Here is a 20,801-nt window from a genome sequence, read left to right on the forward strand (position 1 = left end):
ATTCATATAAGCAATAAGCCTACCCATTTCAAAACATTCGGAAAAACAGGACCAAGGCACTGCTTTTTTGACTAATTTTGGTTTTACCGAGTTCAATATCGGCAAAAATTCAAAACTTGAAACAACAACAATACAAAAGGGAATAAAAATACCTTCTTATTCCGAAAACCAAACCATAAAAACAAAGCTTCAAAAAACTTGGTGTGAATAAAATCAAATAAATAGCTTCAAGCTGAACACCACAAAAAGATGACGAAGAATTAAACGCAACCTATATCAAACGCTGACGAGGGATTAGCTTTCATAGTCAATAGTTTAAACGTAAGAGATCTATATTCACTGACCGAGGGCATAAAAAGGAGTCTAAACCGTTTCTCAAAACAAAGTCGAAAAACCAAAATTTGTTGGCACGACAAAACATAACCCACTAACGTTAGGCAAATTGCTCTCAATTGCTGGCGAGCGATTGGCGTCGTCAGTAGCCAGCTCAGGCTTAGGGAGGCCAGATTCATCGTAATTGAGGAGGAGTGACAGGTGGGGGGGTGGGGGTGAGAGTGCTGGGTTATGAGTGCAATGGGGTGGAGGAAGGTGGACTGGGGGGTCATACTCTTAAAACCGCCTTTCACACCATGAATTTTTCTCAACAGTTTTGGCGAATCGAATGACTACTCGAATATGGCTCTAAGAGAGCTGCTTAGCGACTTAATGCCCTCCAGGCTTTACCTGTTTATCAATTTTTTAGTGACGAAAAGTCGATAGTATAAAAATTTGTATTAAAAAGTGCCAGCAGGACTTATATAATTGCCAATAAATTTAATTTGAGAGCAATTAAAAGCGGTCACACGAAAAACTGCATAAAAATTTCAATGGGACTGAAAACATGTTAACGAGAGCTCTGACAAAAAAATACGTCATAGGTTGCACAACAACTAGTGTTAATTAAAACCTTGAGAGATACTTTCCATCTGACTTAATGATTCTGCCCCGATTGCAGCAATTTCATTAAGTGAACGCTGCTTTTAGCTCAAATAAACATTTGATCTGAGTACCTCATTGGAGAACCCTGCCGAAAACTATTGAAACCAGACACCCTTGCCCGTGCCTATCAATTAAAATAATCAAATTATGCCATAATGTCATTTCCTTTGGTAACAGTGGAATTTAGTTCAGCAATTAGTTTCGCGATTTTATTTCAGAACCAAAGGATGCGCATAAACTCGATTGCAGCGACTTGGCATGAAAACCAAAAGAATCTCAAACTTTATTCGTAAAAGAAATGAGGAATAAAATTTACTCCAATTTCAGGTGGTCATCACAAATACAAAACAGCTAGCAGCCATCATAATCAATTTTGTTTAACACTGTTAAATAAATGATCTTTCGGGTTTCAGCGCAATTTAAAAGACAGCTTAATCGCTCTGATAATTTATTTTGCACAAAGACTTCAAAAATATCACAGAAAGATTGAATTAAAGAAAATAACACGATTACAATATAATCCGGGGAACAACAACATAATTTCAATTAATATAAGTAGAGACATCAAAAACATTTTGCAGACAAATGTAATACCATCATCAACGATCGATCTTTTTTAGACTTTCTTTACTGAGCCTGAAATTCCTAGGATATAAAAAGCGTGACAACAAATTTTTAAACGTTTTTTTCTTTAGAAACGAGTGAACGAAGCACCACCCGACATGCGAGAGTAAGGATCGCGTGCAGGTGGAATTTGAGCATGCGTTATTCCGCCACGTCTTTGTTGGCCTCCTCTGCCACCCAATCTTCCACCTGTGAACCCTCCAGTAAATCCGCCCAAATCACTTCCGCCACCATATTGCCGCTGAATGTCCTCCATGGAATCCTCTCGCATACCGAACGCACTTCCGGTTCGAGAACTTAGCATTCCTCCTCCTCTTACGGCTCTAGCTGTCTTTGGCGGTGCGACCACTTTTCTTTCTATAACTCCCGGACTTCTATCGTAAGATTGAGAAGCTCCGACCAGAAGTTCCCGACGTTCACGGATTGCCGGAGGTGCACTTCGTCCCGAAAACGACGGCAAATTGTAAGGATCATCATCGTAGAATGCGGGCTCCTGTTTTGGCTCTCTGAAGAGTGATTCTCGCAACATAGATCTGCTGGGAAGAGGATCCGCGAGCGAGTCCCGGGCTGATGCCATCGCATAAGCGGAACCGTATGTAGATTGGAAGCCTCCGTACGCTCGTTTGGCAGGAGGAGCATCCATGGTAAGAGACTGAAATAAGCACAGAAATTATTTACACAGAATATATGTAAATATACCTCGTCATATTTAGTCATACGAATTAGACCCTCACGTGCACTGCTAAAAGTCTCCAGAAGTTAAAATGCCAGAAGTTGCTACTTCGCCAGAAGCTGATTTTTGTGTTTTAAGCGTAGTTACGTGAATCTGCAAAGTCACTTCAAAATTTTGACTTGAAATCTCGAACCGCTTCGCGGTTCTCGATAAGCGCAAGTTATCAGTGACTTCAAGCAGAGTCACGTAACCATTATAGAAGCATTTATTGTAAGCGTTCAACTTCATTGTTTTCCAGTTGGTCACACCCAAAAAAGCATACTCGTCACACCATTACCTCGTCATAATTTGCTTCAAAGAGTTGTTGGAGAAGGGTGGACTAGGGGTGTTCGAAAAGTACGAACAATTAAATGATTCAGACGAAAAATCGGTCGAGCGAATAATCACTGGAAACAAAGGAAAAATCATTTATCTTCAGAACCGTTTCGTTATTTCCAGAAAGTATTCAGTAACCCAATTATCCATAAATATCGATAAACTAGAAAAAATGAAGTACTTTTCCAACAATTTATTGGCCATTTAAGGAAAACCTTGAGAAATATAAGAAATACATTTAAAAAGAAAATTTATTGAACGTTTCTAACTTTTGCAATGTGAATTTATTCAAAACCATATTTTGTCTCACTAAAAAGTTAAATTGTCAGTCAAAGATTGATAAACTCAGCAAATGACAAAATCTTTTTCTAAAAAAATTCAAAGCAATTGCAAATGTTGCAGAAATTTGCGATAGTGATATCTTTAGAACGGTTTGGTTATTTCCAGAAACTATTAAATAGCCCAATTCCAAGCCTCAAAAAAGCTTCAATGGCCCATAAAAACCGACAAACTAGGAAAATGAAAGCAATTTTCCAAAAAACGTGAAGCAAATTTTACCAACAAAATTGTTAAAATTCTTGATATTAAAATGTTTCAAACCATCCCATTATCACTAAAAACAACGAAGTAACCTATTAATAATTCCTAGAGGAGTTTCCCTGCCACATAGGGCTGGAGGAAGTAGGAAAAATTCTTGATAATAAAAACTTGGAAAACACCTGTTCTTAGTCATTGTACAACTTCAGTTAGATTCTAAAACTATCTTTAATTCAGCTTATAAACTGAACGCTACTAAGCTTAATATGTTAGTTAGCTGATAACCTAATGTATTATGACATGATGGCCGCGCTTTATTCCGTTTATTTCGATATTGCTCTTTTGACATTAACCGTATTCACTATATTGAATAAATCAATGAGTGAAAGAATTTAAATCCATTCAGTTCAAACAGTGAGTGAGGTCAATCACGAGTCAAACGTGAAAATTGTGACATGTAAAACGAAAAACATGATTAAAAAGGTAAATCGCATCAAAAAATAAAGCGCCTTAATAGCCGTTGAGAGGCTGACGGCGGCTATTAATAAAACCTAGTAACTAAGACTAATTAGAAAACATTCAGACGGGGCATTTTCAGCTGGCCTTTATCCGGTTTCTATTGATCTAGTTTTCCGTTCATTTTAGATGGCTCTACTGGACAACTGCTGTAAAAACACTTTCGGCAGAATGAGAGCAGCGTGAAATAGCCTAGAGAAGTCAAACGGATTTCAAGTCAAATGTCGAAAAAGCGACGAATAAAAACACTCACGAAACTTTAACATAAAACTTTCAAATATAACCGACAGATTGCCGGACAATAGCCACCATTGATTCCCATAACAGCGATTGAGATTGAAGGAACAGAAAAACAATGATTGATGATTGCACAAAAACTGTTGCACAAAAATACTTTTAAAATGCGAGCTATTGATTGGATTTTGTTATACCTACTCCTGTTTCTAAACGAGAATGCAGAGGCTAGCATCAATGCCAAAACGCATTAGAGATGTTAACTAAGACTTCTAAGAACAAAAGTAGTGGTCATCTAAAATTGGGCTTCATGTGTTTATCCTGTTTCCATTTCGATTTCACTTTTCGATACTAATTCTGTTCACTTTAGGTTGCTTTGCAGAGCAACTCCTATCTAAAAGCACTTTGAGAATAAGCGAAGAATGAAACTTGTCTAGAGAAGTCAAAATGATATCAGGCAAAATGTTGAAAAGTTGTCAAAAAGGTAAAGCGAAACAAATTGTTGTTCGGCGAAGTACAAAAAATGTAGCAGGACACGTCCGGAAAAACAATCCTAAGAATTGAATGTGAAAATTAGAATAATTGTATCTGACCAGTAAATCAATTGAACTACGACAACCAAAAAGAAAGACTCAAAAGTTTAGAAATTAAGAATTTCCAAACAAAAAAAAACCTTGCCAAAAATTTTTAACTTTTACACTGAAGGCCAAATTTGATCAAATAAATATACCTATTAACCCAAGAGGAAGTCATGACAGGGTTTTATCGGCCTTTTAAAGAAAGAAAACCTTCAGAAATATGAGGTATATTAAAACTGAAAATTTAATGAACGTTTCTAAATTTTACAATGTGAATTTATTCAAAACCCGATTTTGTCCCTCTAAAAAGTTAAATTGTCCCTTAAAGATTGATAAACTCAGCAAATGACAAAATCTTTTTCTAAAAAAATTGAAAGCAATTGCAAATGCTGCAGAAATTTGCGATAGTGATATCTTTAGAACCGTTTGGTTATTTACAGAAACTATTTAGTAAGCCAATTTCAAGCCTTAAAAAAAGCTTCACTGGGCCATAAAAACCGACAAATTAGGAAAATGAAAGTAATTTTCCAAAATTTAAATTTTATCAAGAAATTGTTAAAATTCTTGACAATAAAATGTTGCAAACCATTCCATTGTCACTATAAACAACGCAGTAACCTATTATTAATCACTAGAGGTTCCCTCGCCCCTAGGGCTGAAAATATGAACTCTTGATTTTAAAAACTTGAAAACCATTCCACTGCAACCAGAGACTATGCAGTAACCTGTTATCAAACCCTAAAGGAGATTCCCTGGCCAAAGGCTGCAAAAACTCAGCACAGAATTCTCAAGCCAAATTGTAAAAATTAGTACAATTTTGCGTGTTTATGTGTGCAGTACCAAAATATATAGCCCATAAATTGGTCATAAAAAGTAATAAATCTTGGAAAAGACCTTTATCAATTTTGACAAACGTCAATCCAAGACTACTCAAGCAAAAACCTCGAAAAATGACCAAAAAAAAGTAAAATTGCACCATTCGGCTCAACAACTGAAAACGACTTTTTAACCTTGAATTAAGGCCTTCCCAACAGCTGCACCACTTCACGCACTTGAGGGACTACTAAATCAATCTAGTTTTGGTCCTCCGCTGGGCCTTGTCTGTTTATCCCGTTTTGAAAGGTCGAAGTCATGAACACATTTGTGAAAACATCTTACAAAAAAGACAGCAACAATACAATCCAAATTCTTTGGATGGTAAAAAAATCTGAGTGCTATAATAGGCGGCCGAGAATATGAGGGCGGCTATTAATAAAATCTAAAATTTTCTTGGTGTTATTGTCCTAAAACATTGAATGTTGTCAACTGAATAACTTGAATATCCAAACACCTAAAAAGGACAAAAAATTACTTAAAAATTTGAAAAAATTCGAAAACTATTTGTCGGTCAATAAAATTCTCTATGATAATAGCCTCAAAATCTTTTCTTTGTTGCTGAAATACATTTTTTAGCCCATACTCAAGCCAAAGAAAGCAACATTGGCTGGTATCGGAGGAAACTACAAAAATATGACAAAAATCAAACTTAAAAAATAATTTTTAATTGGTAAAATTTGTAGTGTTAAAATCCTAAAAGTCATTTGTTTGTTGCTAGAAGCCATTCATTAACTTTTCTTCAAGCTGGCAAAATAATTCAATGTCCTCTAAAAGTGAAAACATACCCGGCAGATTGCCGGAAAATAGCCGCCGTTGATTCCAATAGGCATGATTGGGAAAAAAAGATTTTTGTACAAAAACATTTTTTTAAGTCCGATTTGATTTGATGACATTTCGTAGTTGAACATACTTCTGTTTCTTAGAGAGAGGCTGCAGGGGCTACTATCAATACCAATAAGCATTAGAGAGAGGTAACTAATACTTATAGGAACGACGTTCAAATAGCGGGCATCTAAAATTGGGCTTTATGGGTTTATCCCGTTTCTATTTCTGAGTTCATTTTTTTTTATACTGACTCTGTTCATTTTGAATTGCTTTGCTGAGCAACTGATGTTCAAAATCACTTTTAGCAGAATGAGAAAAGAGAGAAACTAGCCTAGAGAAGTCAAAAAGATTCCACGCAAAATGTTGAAAAAGCGGCAAAATGAGGTAAAGCGAAACATTTTTTGTTCGACGAAGTAAAAAAACATAGCAGGACGAGTCCTGACGTACAATTCAAAAAATTTTCATTGACTAAACAATAAACGACTTATAGCGGACTATAAGTGAATTGGGAAAACCATTTCTAAAAAAATCAGATAAAAAAATTAAAAAAAAACAAAAAATCGGTGTCAAAATGCCGCATGTGAACAAAACACCACTAGCGAGAAATGAAAATTTGGTTCACACAAAAAACTAGGCCTAGAAAAAGCTATTAATGGATTGGGAAAACCATTTAGAAAAAACCTATCCAAAAAAATCGAAAACAGTAAAAATCAAAGTGAAATTGCCGCATGTGAACAAAAAACCACTAGCGAGAAAGCGAATTTTTGTTCAAACACCATTTTCTCATTCTACTTTAAAATTAGAGCGAAAAAAATTCACGCCGCAAAACCACTCAATTTTTCGCTCCATTTCCTGTTTCGGCGTGACCAAAATCACTACTCCAATTTGACTTCAAAAATCATGAAAATGTGTGAACAGATCTTAAAAAAAACATAACCGGAAGAATTCCGGAAACGAGTCGATGTGAAAATCCATTTAAACGCCATCCAACTACTCATCAAACAAAACGTGCCTGAACTAATTTATGATTATCTTGATACAAAGTCATGAAACAAAAAAGTAGAAACAATAAAATCAAATCTGTTAAAATATGATAAAAAATCTGATCAAATTTTGTTATAAATTGAGATCCCGAAAAAACTATCTCTGCCAAAATAACTACATCAAAACAACTAGTACTTACAAAAACCACTTATGTGAATTTTGAAAAAATACTTTAGGCTAAAGTTATGAAAATAGCTCTTGAAAACAACTTCCACTGAAAAACTGGAAAAAGTTACTAAATTTTTTAAAACTTCAAAAACATATAAATCAAAAGAAGAACTCCCTACAGCAAATAGGGTATCCAGATGCTCGCAAAACATTAGGCAAGTCATAATAGGCAAAGAAACTCAGCTAAAAACAGAAAAAACGAAAAACTGCAAAAAATTAAGAAAAAAAGTTCCAATTTTCGCCATTTTCTCAACAAAAAAATGATTCTTACCCACAAAACTGTGACCAATTGTTATCATAAAACTGCTCAAGTAAAACCCATTTGAGCCAGTAAAACAAAATAATCCTCAAAAAAACGCAAAAATTAGCCCGAAAATCAGCAAAAAAAATTAAAAACCTCCAAATTTTCATAAAATTCATATGACTTTCCAGAAACCTTCAAACCACTACCGAAACCAGCCTAAAATTAAAACAAAATCATAGCCAAACCTCTTAACCAAAATAAATGAAAAAAACTGCTTTAAAATGCCGCACGTGAACAAAAAAATTTCGCTCGCTTAGAAAAAATTTTTTCACACATCAATTTCTCGCTCTCTCAAAAACAGCGGTATGAACAAAAACCACTCTCTTTTCGCCCCGCTCTTCACTTTTGTTCAGCGCCAAAATCACTCCAAATTTTTTCACGCGTTTCATTTCCCGCTTCAAAAATCACTCCAATAAAATTGATTTAAAAAAAGGACTTCTCCAATACTCCTCTTCGAGTCGTCAAAAGACAGCGCCCCAATAGAATTCAAATTCTTTGAATTGTAAAAAAATAGGAGCGCTATAATAGCCGGCTGAGAAGATGAGGGCGGCTATTAAACAACTAAAAACGACAAAACGTTCAAAACTAAATTTGCGAATCTGGTGTAAACAACAAACATTCACCAAAAACATTAGCAACAAAGTACATTTCGAGGAGCAATATAGGCATCTAAACTATGACGGACCTTTAAAGCAACCCAATTTACAAAACCCTAAAAACTTGCTTCATTCACAAAAACTATTTCATTCTGGGCTCAAAAACATTAAAAGTAACCTTTTTCAATTTGAATTCAAGCGTTCCCAGCAAATTCAGGATGAACCACTTGAAATACTATTAAAGATTAAAGCATGCGTAGTGAAATAAGGTAAGTATTCATCTACTGAGAAACTTAAGGCACACTGCTTCAACTGTTCACCCCGTTTGAAGGAAAAGTCATCGAGAAAATGCATGATCAAATCTTAAAACGACAGCACCAATAATCCTGAATTACATTCAAATAAACACTTGCATCAACGAACTAACCGGCCTTTTTCCAGCAATATCGAAAGACCAGCCCTTTTCCAGCAATATCGAACTCTGGCTGTCAACAAAGCCTAGGACCCCAGATACGCAAAAACAATTTAAAAACAAATTTACAAAAACGTTTTTGAAAGCTAGTCTTTTAAATAACCGCAGGACAATATTTCAAAAAATTACATAATTATTGATACTGCTCGTGCTCATATTGCATAAACCAAGATCGCCAAAAACAAACATACCCGGCAGATTGCCGGAAAATAGCCCCCGTTAATTCCAATAAGCATGATTGACATTGAAAGAATAGAAGATATTGAAAAAAAATGATTTTTGTACAAAAACATTTTTAAGTCAGATTGATTTTGATGGCATTTCATAGTTGAACATACTTCTGTTTCTTAGAGAGACGCTACAGGGGCTACTATCAATACCAATAAGCATTAGAGATGGTAACAAGACTTATAGGAACGACGTTCAAATAGCGCGCATCTAAAATTGGGCTTTATGGGTTTATCCCGTTTCTATTTCTGAGTTCATTTTTTTATACTGACTCTGTTCATTTTGAATTGCTTTGCTGAGCAACTGATGTTCAAAATGACTTCTAGCAGGAATGAGAGAAACTATACTAGAGAAGTCAAAAAGATTTCACGCAAAATGTTGAAAAAGCGGCAAAATGAGGTAATGCGAAACATTTTTTTTTGTTAGACGAAGTAAAAAAACATACCAGGACAACTCCTGACAAACAATTCAAAGAATTTTCATTGAATAAACAAAAAACTAGACCTAGAATGGACTATGAGTGAATTGTGAAAACCATTTAGAAAAAATCAGGTCCGAAAAATCGAAAAAACAGTAAAAATCAGAGTGAAATTGCCGCATGTGAACAAAAATCCACTACCGAGAAACCAAATTTTTGTTCAAACAACGTATTCTCACTCTACTTTAAAATTAGAACCAAAAAATTTCACGCCGCAAAACCACTCGCTTTTTCGCTCCATTTCCTGTTTCGGCGTGACCAAAATCACTACTCCATTTTGACTTCAAAAATCATGAAAATGTGTGAACAGATCTTAAAAAAAGACAGCGCTCCAATACAATTCAAATTCTTTGAATTGTAAAAAAAATAGAAGCGCTATAATAGCCGACTGAGAAGATGAGGGCGGCTATTAAAAACATTGAAAAAAAATTTGGTGACAATATTTGAAAAGTAGTGGTGCAACAGTTAAAACATAACCGACCAAACGTCGGAAGAATTGCTCTCAATCGACTAGTGGGAGCTCTAATCAATTGCAGCCTGCTTCAGTCGTGGTGGGGAGGGTGAGCCTAAATGGGACTAAGAAGTTCAATAATGGGCTTCAAATAACCACAGAGGTTAACATATTCCACTATTAAGATTTAAGGTGAAAAATGGCACCAGTTTCATTTGACTTTTAGTATTAAATTGCCACCAATGGAGTTCAGCGGCTTGAAATTGTGATTGATAGAGAATTTTAGATCAAGCGAAACGCAGAAAGTCAGGGGCGTAAAAGTCACTCGAAAAGTCAAAACGGTCAAGCAAAAATTTTAAAATTTTGCATAAAAAACGACACACACATTTACAATTGAACTTCGTTGCTATGAACTGCTATGAACTTCTTTCAGGAGCAATTAATCACGAAACAAAAAATCCAAATCCTTACATAAAACATTCCATACAACTTTAGAAGTAAAAAAAAACCATTAATTGGTTCCATTAGGTATAAACTGAAAAACATCAAGAAGACAAGATTCAAAAAATCACAAACCACTTTCATATCGTGTCTCAGTCTATAACAAACTGAGCTAAAATTGAAGATGATTATTCCAAGAACTTACGCTGCATCAGCAGTCCGGTGAGACCTATTATTATTGAGGCTCAGCGACAAAGCCACAACAAAAGCAATAACATGCATATGTCAAAAATGTACAAATTTTTTATGGAAAGAAAAGTCAAAGGAATAGAAACTTTCAGCTATTAGCCCAAACCGTCACTAAGATTCCATTGTTATGCTTCCTAAACACGCTATAAAAACTAAGAGAAGACGTGACAAAACAAAAATAAAAAACTCGCCAATATTTTTTGAAAACAAAATGTCCAAGTTGTAAAAAAAGCCACAGCTGTGAACTCAAAAACATCAATTACACTCATTTTAGCCCTCTTAGCAGCCAATGAGAACTGTTATCAATGAGAATAAGTGATAAGGCAACAAAAATGAAGACATATAGGGTCATAGCTGGAAAATCTAAATATAACCGACTAACGTCGGGTGAATTGCTCTCAAACGACTGGCGAGCGGTTGGCTTCGTCAGTAGGTAGCCATGGTTTAGTGAGGCTAGCTTAAGCTTAATTCAAGTGGCGTGCTGTGAGCGCAGCGGGGGTGCTGATGCTGGGATTGGGAGCAACGGTGGGAGGGGGTTTTTGGCTGCACGGGGCCTTACGGCCTGAACGATGTGCAGGGGTGGGGATGGGGGGGTGAAGTGAGAGAGGGGACGTATGTGTGTGTGTGTGTGTGCGTGGGGGGGGGGGGGGATTGTGCTGTGGGGAGGTGGAACGGGGTGTCAACCTCTAAGAACCTCCCTGTACAACAAAAGTATAAGACTCAAAAACAGTTTGTGAATAGATGGAGACTAGTGAGCTGAAAAAGGCTCTAAGAGCACTTAGTGTCCACTGGGCGCTATGTGTTCATCCTATGTTTGAGTACGAAAGGTCAAATGGGTCAGACTAAAAAACGGTCAAACAAATCAATCGCATAACAAAAAACCGACAGGACTAATAACATACCGGGCAGATTGCCGGAAAATAGCCGCCGTTGATTCCAATAGGCATGATTAGGATTGAAAGAATAGAAGATATTGAAAATAAAAAAGATTTTTTGTACAAAAACATTTTTTTAAGTCCGATTTGATTTTGATGACATTTCGTAGTTGAACATACTTCTGTTTCTTAGAGAGAGGCTGCAGGGGCTACTATCAATACCAATAAGCATTAGAGAGAGGTAACTAATACTTATAGGAACGACGTTCAAATAGCGGGCATCTAAAATTGGGCTTTATGGGTTTATCCCGTTTCTACTTCTGACTTCAATTTTTTATACTGACTCTGTTCATTTTGAATAGCTTTGCTGAGCAATTGGTGTTGAAAATCACTTTTAGCAGAATGAGAGAAGAGAGAAACTAGCCTAGAGAAGTCAAAGATTTCACGCAAAATGTTGAAAAAGCGGCAAAATGAGGTAAAGCGAAACATTTTTTTATTCGACGAAGTAAAAAACATAGCAGGACAAGTCCTGACGTACAATTCAAAGAATTTTCATTGACTCAACAAACAACTAGACCTAGAACGGACAATGGCTGAATTGGGAAAACCATTTTTAAAAATCAGACGAAAAAAAACAAAAATAGAAAATCAATGTCAAAATGCTGCTAGGGAGAACAAAAAACCACTAGTGAGATATGTTATTTTGATTCTAACAAAAAACTAGGTCCAGAATGCGCTGTGAATGGATTGGGAAAACTATTTAGAATAAAATCCGATCCAAAAAATCGAAAAAACAGTAAAAATCAGAGTGAAATTGCCGCATGTGAACAAAAAACCACTACCGAGAAACCGAATTTTTGTTCAAACACCGTTTTCTCACTCTAGTTCAAAATTAAATCGAAAAAAATTCACGCCGCAAAACCACTTGCTTTTTCGCTCCATTTCCTGTTTCGGCGTGACCAAAATCACCACTCCAATTTGACTTCAAAAATCATGAAAATGTGTGAACAGATCTTAAAAAAAAGACAGCGCCCCAATACAATTCAAATTCTTTGAATTGTAAAAAAAATAGGAGCGCTATAATAGCCGGCTGAGATGATTATAGGAGCGCTATAATAGCCGCTATTATAGGAGCGCTATAATAGCCGCTATAATAGCCGGCTATTAATAATTGCTACAAACTTTGTTTGAGAGCAATTAATTATATTTTATGACAACGCGTGGACTCAAAGTCCGAAAAAACAGCAGCTATCAACTGGAGGCAAAAAAACTTAGTAAAACCTTATTCGAAAAACATAATCGACTATTGTCGCGCGAATACTTCTCAACTATGGTCGAGAGTAATTGCACGCTCTAAGAACTGCTCAGTGACTTAATGTCCTCCGGGGATTTACCTGTTTATCGCATTTAGACCACCTATATAAAGGAATCAGTACTGTAACGAAACAGTACATAGTTCGGATCTTTTCCAATAGTGCCCCCCGCGCTTAGTGGGGGTATATTATTTGCACCCCCAGACGAACGTTCCATACTTTTGTATAATGACTTACGATGTAATGACACGTGCTCTGTAACTGGGGGTGGGGGTGCATAACGTACTGGGGGCACAAACGGAAAAGATCCCACAGGCACTAATGGCACCCTAATGACGCTGCCTTGAGCTTTTCACAGCACTCATGCTTCCAAGATCTTTGTCCTGAAGAAATACAAGAGGAAATTGCTGTATAATTCCGTGATGACTAGTCATTTCAGGAAGGAAACTTTCCAGTTAGTTTAATTTTTTGAAATGTTGAAGTGCTATATGAGAAAAGCAATTGCAATCTTGAGATGAAGGTGGCACATAAGTGTAGTAGCCTGTATCTGCTTTTTAAAACAAAGCTTTATTTAAATGTTGCTTTAAAAAATTTTGCATATATGAATATGACTTTTCGCTCTTTAATTGATTGTATGCTGCTCACACTTAAGTTCTCCTCCGACAACTGGAGAGGAGAGATTCTGCCACCATTTATAGGTTTTAAATATTTTGCTCAACATCTTGCAATGAAAAATTATCAGGTTAGCTAAGCAGTTTCATTCACAACTTTTAGAGTTTCATTTTTTGCAGAAATTTTCAGCAGTCACTCCGTTTTGCTTATTTACATAAGTGGTCAAAAGATTTGGAGATCCACTTTTAACGCCTCATTGACAAGTGTCAGGCTTCGTTTCATATCAGCTTCACTTCGTCTCAACTCTGCCCGGTACACTAAACAATTCGCATATGACTAAAGCAGTTCTTTATTACTTTGAGGACAAATGGGTAGCTAGGGATAGTGGGGCAGAGGAAAGGCTCCAAACCGGCCAAAAACTGCCTTCACACTGATTTTGTCTTCTCAGCAGCAGCTTTGATGAAATCTACACCTAAAGAGTAGCAGAGCTCTACGATAGGTCTTCAGACTTAAGGACTTCCGGGATTTACCTGTTTATCCCATTTTTGAGGACGAAAAGTTAAAAGTCCAGAAAAACATCAATCAAGCGCAAAATCGCATAAAGACATATGACTAATAAAGTTGCTACATACTTCCTTTGAGAGCAATTTAACACAACCGTCAGAGGTCGGATGAATTTTTCTCAATTAACAGTTGGAGGTGGTGAGATTCCCTCGTTAAATCTAAGAAAAAAATTACTGGATGGGTCCAGGACAGCTCTGTAAAAACATAACTAACATTGGGCGATTTCCTCTGAAACGACCGCTAGGCCTTGGCTTCGTCAGTAGTTAGCCACGGTTTAGTGAGGTTAGCTTTAGCTTAATTGAAGGGGTGTGAGGTGAGCGCAGCGGGGGTGGCAACTTTCGGGGATCAGACTGCACTGGGCCCTTACAGCCTGAGCGATGTGCAGGGGAGGGGGGTGAAGTGAGGGGGGATGATGTGTGCGGGGGGGGGGTCAACTTTTAAGAACAACCCCTCTTCACACCATAAGCACACGTCTCCAAAACAGTTTCTCTGAATCGCATACTTGGAGAGTAGTGAATTCAAAGGCTCTAAGAGAACTTAAAGCCCGTTGGGCGCTACCTGTTTACCCCGTTTTTGAGGACAAAAAGTCAGACCAAAAATCGGTCAAGCAAAAAATCGCATTAAGATAGACCAACGGGACTAATGGAAAGGCTACAAACTTCGTTTGAGAGCAATTAAACAGTAGTTTAGGCATGAGTACTGAATTCTTCTAAGTGAAACATTTGTTTTTGAAACTGTTAAATTTAGTCTTCAAAATCTTACAATTCCAAGTTTATGCGGAGAGATTAGTTAACAGATGCCAGAAAAATTATAGATACTGATGTGTTCACACTGATGTAGCAGTTTTGATAATTGTGCTGTTCGTTTTATCTGTCACATTTCCATCGGGTGTCATTATGCTACCACGGTCACTAAAAGCTGTAAAAACACCTCTAAATTCTTAAACTATACTTAAAATTTCTAAATTCTAAACTTAAAATCTTCCATGATAACATTGAGCTGCCGATTGTTCAATGAGGTACGCAACAAAAAATTGGAAATGACAGCAATTAGATAATCTAAACTAAAGAAGTTAAGAGCAAAAATCTCAGTCGAAAAGTCAAATCGTTTCCAAAGCTAATAAAATTTAAGATGCCGTTCACACTCGGAAAGTGTGCTTTCTCAGCTCTTCTGGTTAACTGTACACTAAAATTCTTCAAAGGCTCTAAGAGAGCAACAGATTAAATTCCCCAGGCTTTACCACCATATCCCATTCTTTTGGCGAAATGTCATTTCATTCCAGCCAGCGAGAGATAATCTAGAAAAACATTTGCTAGAGGGCAATTAAAAAATAGACCGTAAACGCTTACCAGCGCTACCAGTCAGTAATACTTATAGCTGCAATGTCTTTGTTGAAAACCTTTTTGGTGAATCACGAAATGTCGATACAGATGCAAATGGAAGCCTAAAAGCATTTCGTTGGACCAAAGGACTAGATTAGCGTCGGCAACGAGATCAAAGGATTAGAATCGATTACACTTGTCAGCATTCGCACACTGTAAAATGCGAAAACTACCAACTTATATACCAAAATTTGAGCGTATCGCACTTTTTCGCGCCCGCTTACTTTCCTGATCTTAATGCATGTTCGTAAAATACATGCATAAGACAGCGATTTGCCGATTATATATAATCGAGCAAATGTGCTTTTCGCAATGTAAGGAGTTCAAAGGAGTGGAAAAACTTGACTCTTTAATTTGCCCAAAAAAAACGGGAGAACGGTTACATCAGCTTCGGCTATCGAAGTAACAACCGACTACCGTCGCAAGAGTTGATCGCGAGCGACAGGTGAAGGATTGGCTTTTTGTAGATAGCCTAGAGCTAAGGTAGGCCAGCTGCACTTTGTAAGTGTGTGGGGGGCGAAAAGCGAGGGCGTCCAAACCTATTAATATTCAATATTTCCCTTTTCCACCATGAAGTTCTGCTTCGTGCTCGATTAACCATACACTTAAGCCGACCCACGCTCAAAGAGCTGCACAAAGACAATGCCTTTGCACCTTACCAGTTTATCCCATTTCTGCCAAACAGTCAAATCACCCAAGGTAGCGAAAGAGCATATCAGAACAAAACAGTAAGAAAGCTTTACAAAAAAAAAGCCATACACGACTGCAATGATTGCTTCAAACTTCAATGAACTTGCATAATAAGATTGAAAATTACCCTTGATAGCTCTTCATTTCTGCGTCTCAGCATAATCAACTCTTCCATCATCATAGCCTCGCTGGGACCAGGTGCACTTCTGCCTGCCATATACATCCCACCTTCGTCTCTCTCCCGTCGCGCTGGTCCACGCATCAGGGGCTGGGGAGGGGGAGAAGCAGGGCGCATATGGACATCTTGCGGAGGCGGCATTTTCCTCTTATTACCCAATTGAGCACGAACATCGCCTAAGAATACAATTATATAGTCCAAGAAGAACTTATCTTCATGTATGACATCAATTCTAGTTAGCAGGAAAAAAACTCAGACACAAATCCCCTGCATTATGCCTGTTACAGTTAGACTGATTGCTACTACACGTTGGTAAGCCAGCAGATTGCCGGAATAGCTCCTAAATGTTCTGTAGAATATATGACATACTTGGCAGATTGCCGGAGAGTAGCCGCTATTGATTCCCAAAACCCCGACTGGGGTCGAAAGAAAAGAAAATGAAAAAGATGATTGTTGTAAAAAATCTTTTCAATGTGCGAATTAAATTGATTTCAATTTGAAGACTTACAAGAACAAAGTTAAAGTAGCGGCCATCTAAAATTGACGTTTTATGGGTTTATCCTGTTTCTATTTTCGATTTTGTTTTTCGATTCTGACTCTGCCTATTCCAGGTCGTTTTATTGTGCAACTGCTGGTTGAAAGCACTTTCATCAGAATGAGAGAAGAATGAAACTAGCCTAGAGAAGTCAAACGATTTCACGAAAAACGTTGCTCGAGCTGTGAGTTAAGATAAAGCGGAAAAAAATGTTTGCCAAAGTAAAAAAAACAAATAGCCGGCAGATTGCCGGAAAATAGCCGCGATACACGCTTCTGGCCTTCTATGAATTGAAACAACTAGAGAAATAAGATAGAAAGATTGACCACCAGTCATTTAAAAGACCACTAAACTTTTTGGATAGATTCGGACTGTCATTTTTATGAGACCCATACGCTCTACAAGGAAAAACCCTAATGGAGCTCTTAAAACATCAAAGTCGAAATCAAAAATTGAAGGCTCTAATACTCAAGAATTAGGGCATATACGTTTGGCACTACTTAGTGATGCACACTTACTGGTAAATGCTCATAAAATTTGAAGTTTATTAAGCGAGTTCATAAGTCATTATTTAATGAGGTAAGTCAATTGACCTAAAAGCAGAACAAATAACGTCACGCACACAAACTATAACTGCAAAGCTGTAAAAATGACAAAAGGTGAATTCCAAGAGGTCAAGTTGCAAGAATCATCGATGGAGACGACGAATTTAAAAAACATAGCAGGAAAAGTATTGAAATACAATCCAAGGATATAAATGAAAAACTAAGAAATACTCTACTTGACCACCAGCTCAATTGAACAATGCCAGCCAAAACAAACAAAATCAAGTTGAAAAACTAAAACAAACTAAAAAAATATACTCATTGCTAAAACTCTTGAAGCTTTTAACCCGAAGGCAAAAATTGATCCCTTTATATATACCTATGTCGGTCCAGGTTTATATCTGCAAGTCCTGAAAAAAATCGCAAATTTAAGGAAATGTTGCTGATATCGCAATATTAAAATCTTCACAAACATTTCTATCTCTGTAGAGGATATCCAGTATCCCAATTCCAAGCCTGAAAAAATTCATTGTATCAAAGATCGATAGGCAATAATTTTTAGTTAATTCTTACATTTACATAAAAATACAAATTCGTTCTATTAAAATGTTAAAATCATTCGACTGACCCTAGCAACTATTTAACAGCATACTGTCAAACCCTGGATGAGGTTACCAGGCTACTAAGGCAAGAAAAACTGAATAAAAGATAAATTTTATAAAATTTTATAAAAAATTGCAAATTTTATAACAAAATTTCTAAAATTCGAAATGTTAAATTGTTAAACACAACTCCATTGACACTAACAACCATCCAAAAACTTATTATGAGAACGTAGAATAGTGTTGCTAAAACTTGAGAATAGACGAATATCAAAAATAGACAAAAATTTTAGGATAACTTTTTAGAATAAAAATTAGATCTTATCAAAAAAATGCTAAAATTCGAGACATTAATATGTTGAAAACCATTCCAATATTACCAAAAACTCTGCAATGCCCTATTATCAAACCTAAAGGAGATTTCCTGGGGCCTGAGGCTTGCAAAATGACATTTTTTTTTTTAAAAAAATGCGAAAATGAACCGACTAATGTCGAAAGAATATTTGAGCAAACATTTCACCTCACCGGGATTCGGACCTCCCTCTTCATACCCATATGAAAAATTCACATGAGAAGTCAAAGATTGTTCTAGAAGAAAAACGCAAAATGGTCAAGTAAAAATATTGCATAACATAACCGGCAGATTGCCGGAATAGCTGCGAAAGAATAGACCTGCGTGCCATATAGAGATAGAAACAGATCTAAATTGAAAAAAAAATTGACGCCGCTCAAAAAACTAGGCTAAAAAACATTCAGCGATAAATTAAAAAAGCTTGTTAAAATTCATTCCACAGAAGCCTCGTATTAGGGACCTTTACTGCACAAATGAGTTCCTTTGACCTTAAACAAATTCAAATTAAACTTAAGTTTTAAAGCGCAAAAGTCATTTTATTGAGTGAGGTAAGTCACGTATGATCAAAATCTACTCACGCAAATAACCTAAAATTTTTTGCTAAAGCGAGTGAGAAATGACGTCACGTGCGCAAATGCTGTCAGTGAGAGGAAGAAGTCATTCAGAAAATTTGACTTTTTCAGCTTTGCTGTGTGAACAAATGTAAAACGAAAAAAGAGCGTCAGACGACGAAACAAAAAAAGAGCACCGCAATATAGCTACGCTCAGCATACAGCTTCGCAGCTATAAAAAAAGACCAGCACGTTTACAATAAATGCTATGAACTTCGTTCAAGAGCAATTAAAAATTAGTATCACTTTGCGTGTTTGTAGTACCAAAATATAGCTAATAAAATGGTTATAACAAGTAATTTTGTCTCGCAAAAGACCTTCAGCAAACGTTAAAAACTTTAACCCAATACAAATAAAAAAAACCAAAAAAAGACAACCAGAAAAATTGCACCATTTTCAGCCCAAAAATCCTAAAAATGACCTTAAATTAAGGCCATCTCAGCAGCTACACAAATCTAAGCACTTGAACGACTACTAAAGCCCACTTTGACCTCTAATGAAACTTAATGCACGCTTCGCTTTACCTGTTTATCCCGCTTTGAAAGATCAAAGTCACTGAAAAATGTGTGAAAACATCTTAAAACACAGCGCACCAAAACAATTCAAATTCTTTGAATTGTAAAAAAAAACCAAATATCCCCAATAAAAGCCGCTATCGCTTCGCGGCTATTAAACATACCAGAGCAAGTCCTGACACAATTTTAAGTGACTAAAAAAATTAGACATAGAATGGACATTAAATAGATTGGGAAAGCCACTTAAAAATACGGTAAAAAATATGGAAATCTTAAAAAAAGACAGCGCCCCAATACAATTGTAATTCCATGAATTTTAAAACCATAGCGGGACAAATTCTGGCGGAAAATTAAACAATATTCAGTTGCCTAAAAAAGTAGACCTAGAAATGTCTAAGAATGGACTCAGAAAAACCATTTCGAAATCCGATAAAAAACAGTAAACATTAAAAACGATAAAACTAGCGAGAAAATGCGGCTACGAATCACTATTAAATTAATTTTCAAATAAAATAGCGCATTTAAACTACTCACCATTTTTTACTAATCCACTGTAGTTCTTGTCAACGACAAATCAAAACATAACGAGCAGACTGCCAGAAAACAGCCGCCATTGATCCTCAAAACCCATATGGGTATTGCAAGAACAGAAAAAATGAGTGTGCAAAAATATGTTTCAAGTGCGAACTATTTATATGCCAATCCGTAGTTACAAAAAATCCCATTTCATAACAAGGGGATACAGGGGCTGGTATCATTACCAGTTAGCGTTAGATGGTTACTTAGACAGTCTCAGACACAAAATTGGAAGACAAAGCTTAATTTAAACAGCCGTTAGCGATAACCACTTTTTGATTTAAAGCGATAAAAATAAAGCGATCAATTTTCACGCCGCAAAACCACTCAGTTCTTCGCTCCATTTTTTGTTTCGGCTTGACCAAAATCACCACTTCAGTTTGACTTCAAAAATTAGAAAATATGTGAACAGCTCTTAAAAAAGCACTCAGAGAATTCAAATTTAATTTAAAAGGAGAGCGCCTTACAGCCGTTGATAGGATGACGCGGCTATTAATCATATACAACATCATCATGACACTGCAGCTCTTAACAAAATGGACAAAGTAGTGGTAACGGCCGCAGCCTTACAAAATTAGACTTCTGATTTCTGAGTACGATTTCCGAATTGAGTCCACGAATTGAATTTTGGTTATATGTGAATGGCTGGAAGCACTTGTGCAACTTGGCACTTCTGATACAGCTCTAGATTTCTCTTTTCTCTCTCCCGCTATAAACAATTAAACATAACCGACTAACGTCGGGCGAATTGCTCTCAAACAACCTGCGAGCGATTGCCTTCGTCAGTATCTAGCCATGGTGAGG

The 20,801-nt window shown here is 36.6% G+C and overlaps 1 protein-coding gene across 1 annotated transcript in view; it reads right to left on the bottom strand.

Annotated features, from left to right (window-relative positions):
* Window positions 1-1,247: 1,247 nt before the first annotated feature.
* Window positions 1,248-20,801, bottom strand: part of LOC142336275 (uncharacterized) — a 36,823-nt gene continuing 17,269 nt past the window's right edge. Inside the window, exons 6-7 of the mRNA XM_075384971.1 lie at window positions 16,211-16,437; window positions 1,248-2,254 (exon numbers count right to left, since the gene is read on the bottom strand). Of these exons, the coding sequence (XP_075241086.1) occupies window positions 1,670-2,254; window positions 16,211-16,437 (812 nt within the window). The 3' untranslated portion in view covers window positions 1,248-1,669. The remainder of the gene's footprint in view (window positions 2,255-16,210; window positions 16,438-20,801) is intronic.

Source organism: Convolutriloba macropyga, chromosome 3 (assembly GCF_964194025.1).
Source record: "Convolutriloba macropyga chromosome 3, txConMacr16.3, whole genome shotgun sequence".
NCBI classification, from domain to species: Eukaryota; Metazoa; Xenacoelomorpha; order Acoela; family Convolutidae; genus Convolutriloba; species Convolutriloba macropyga.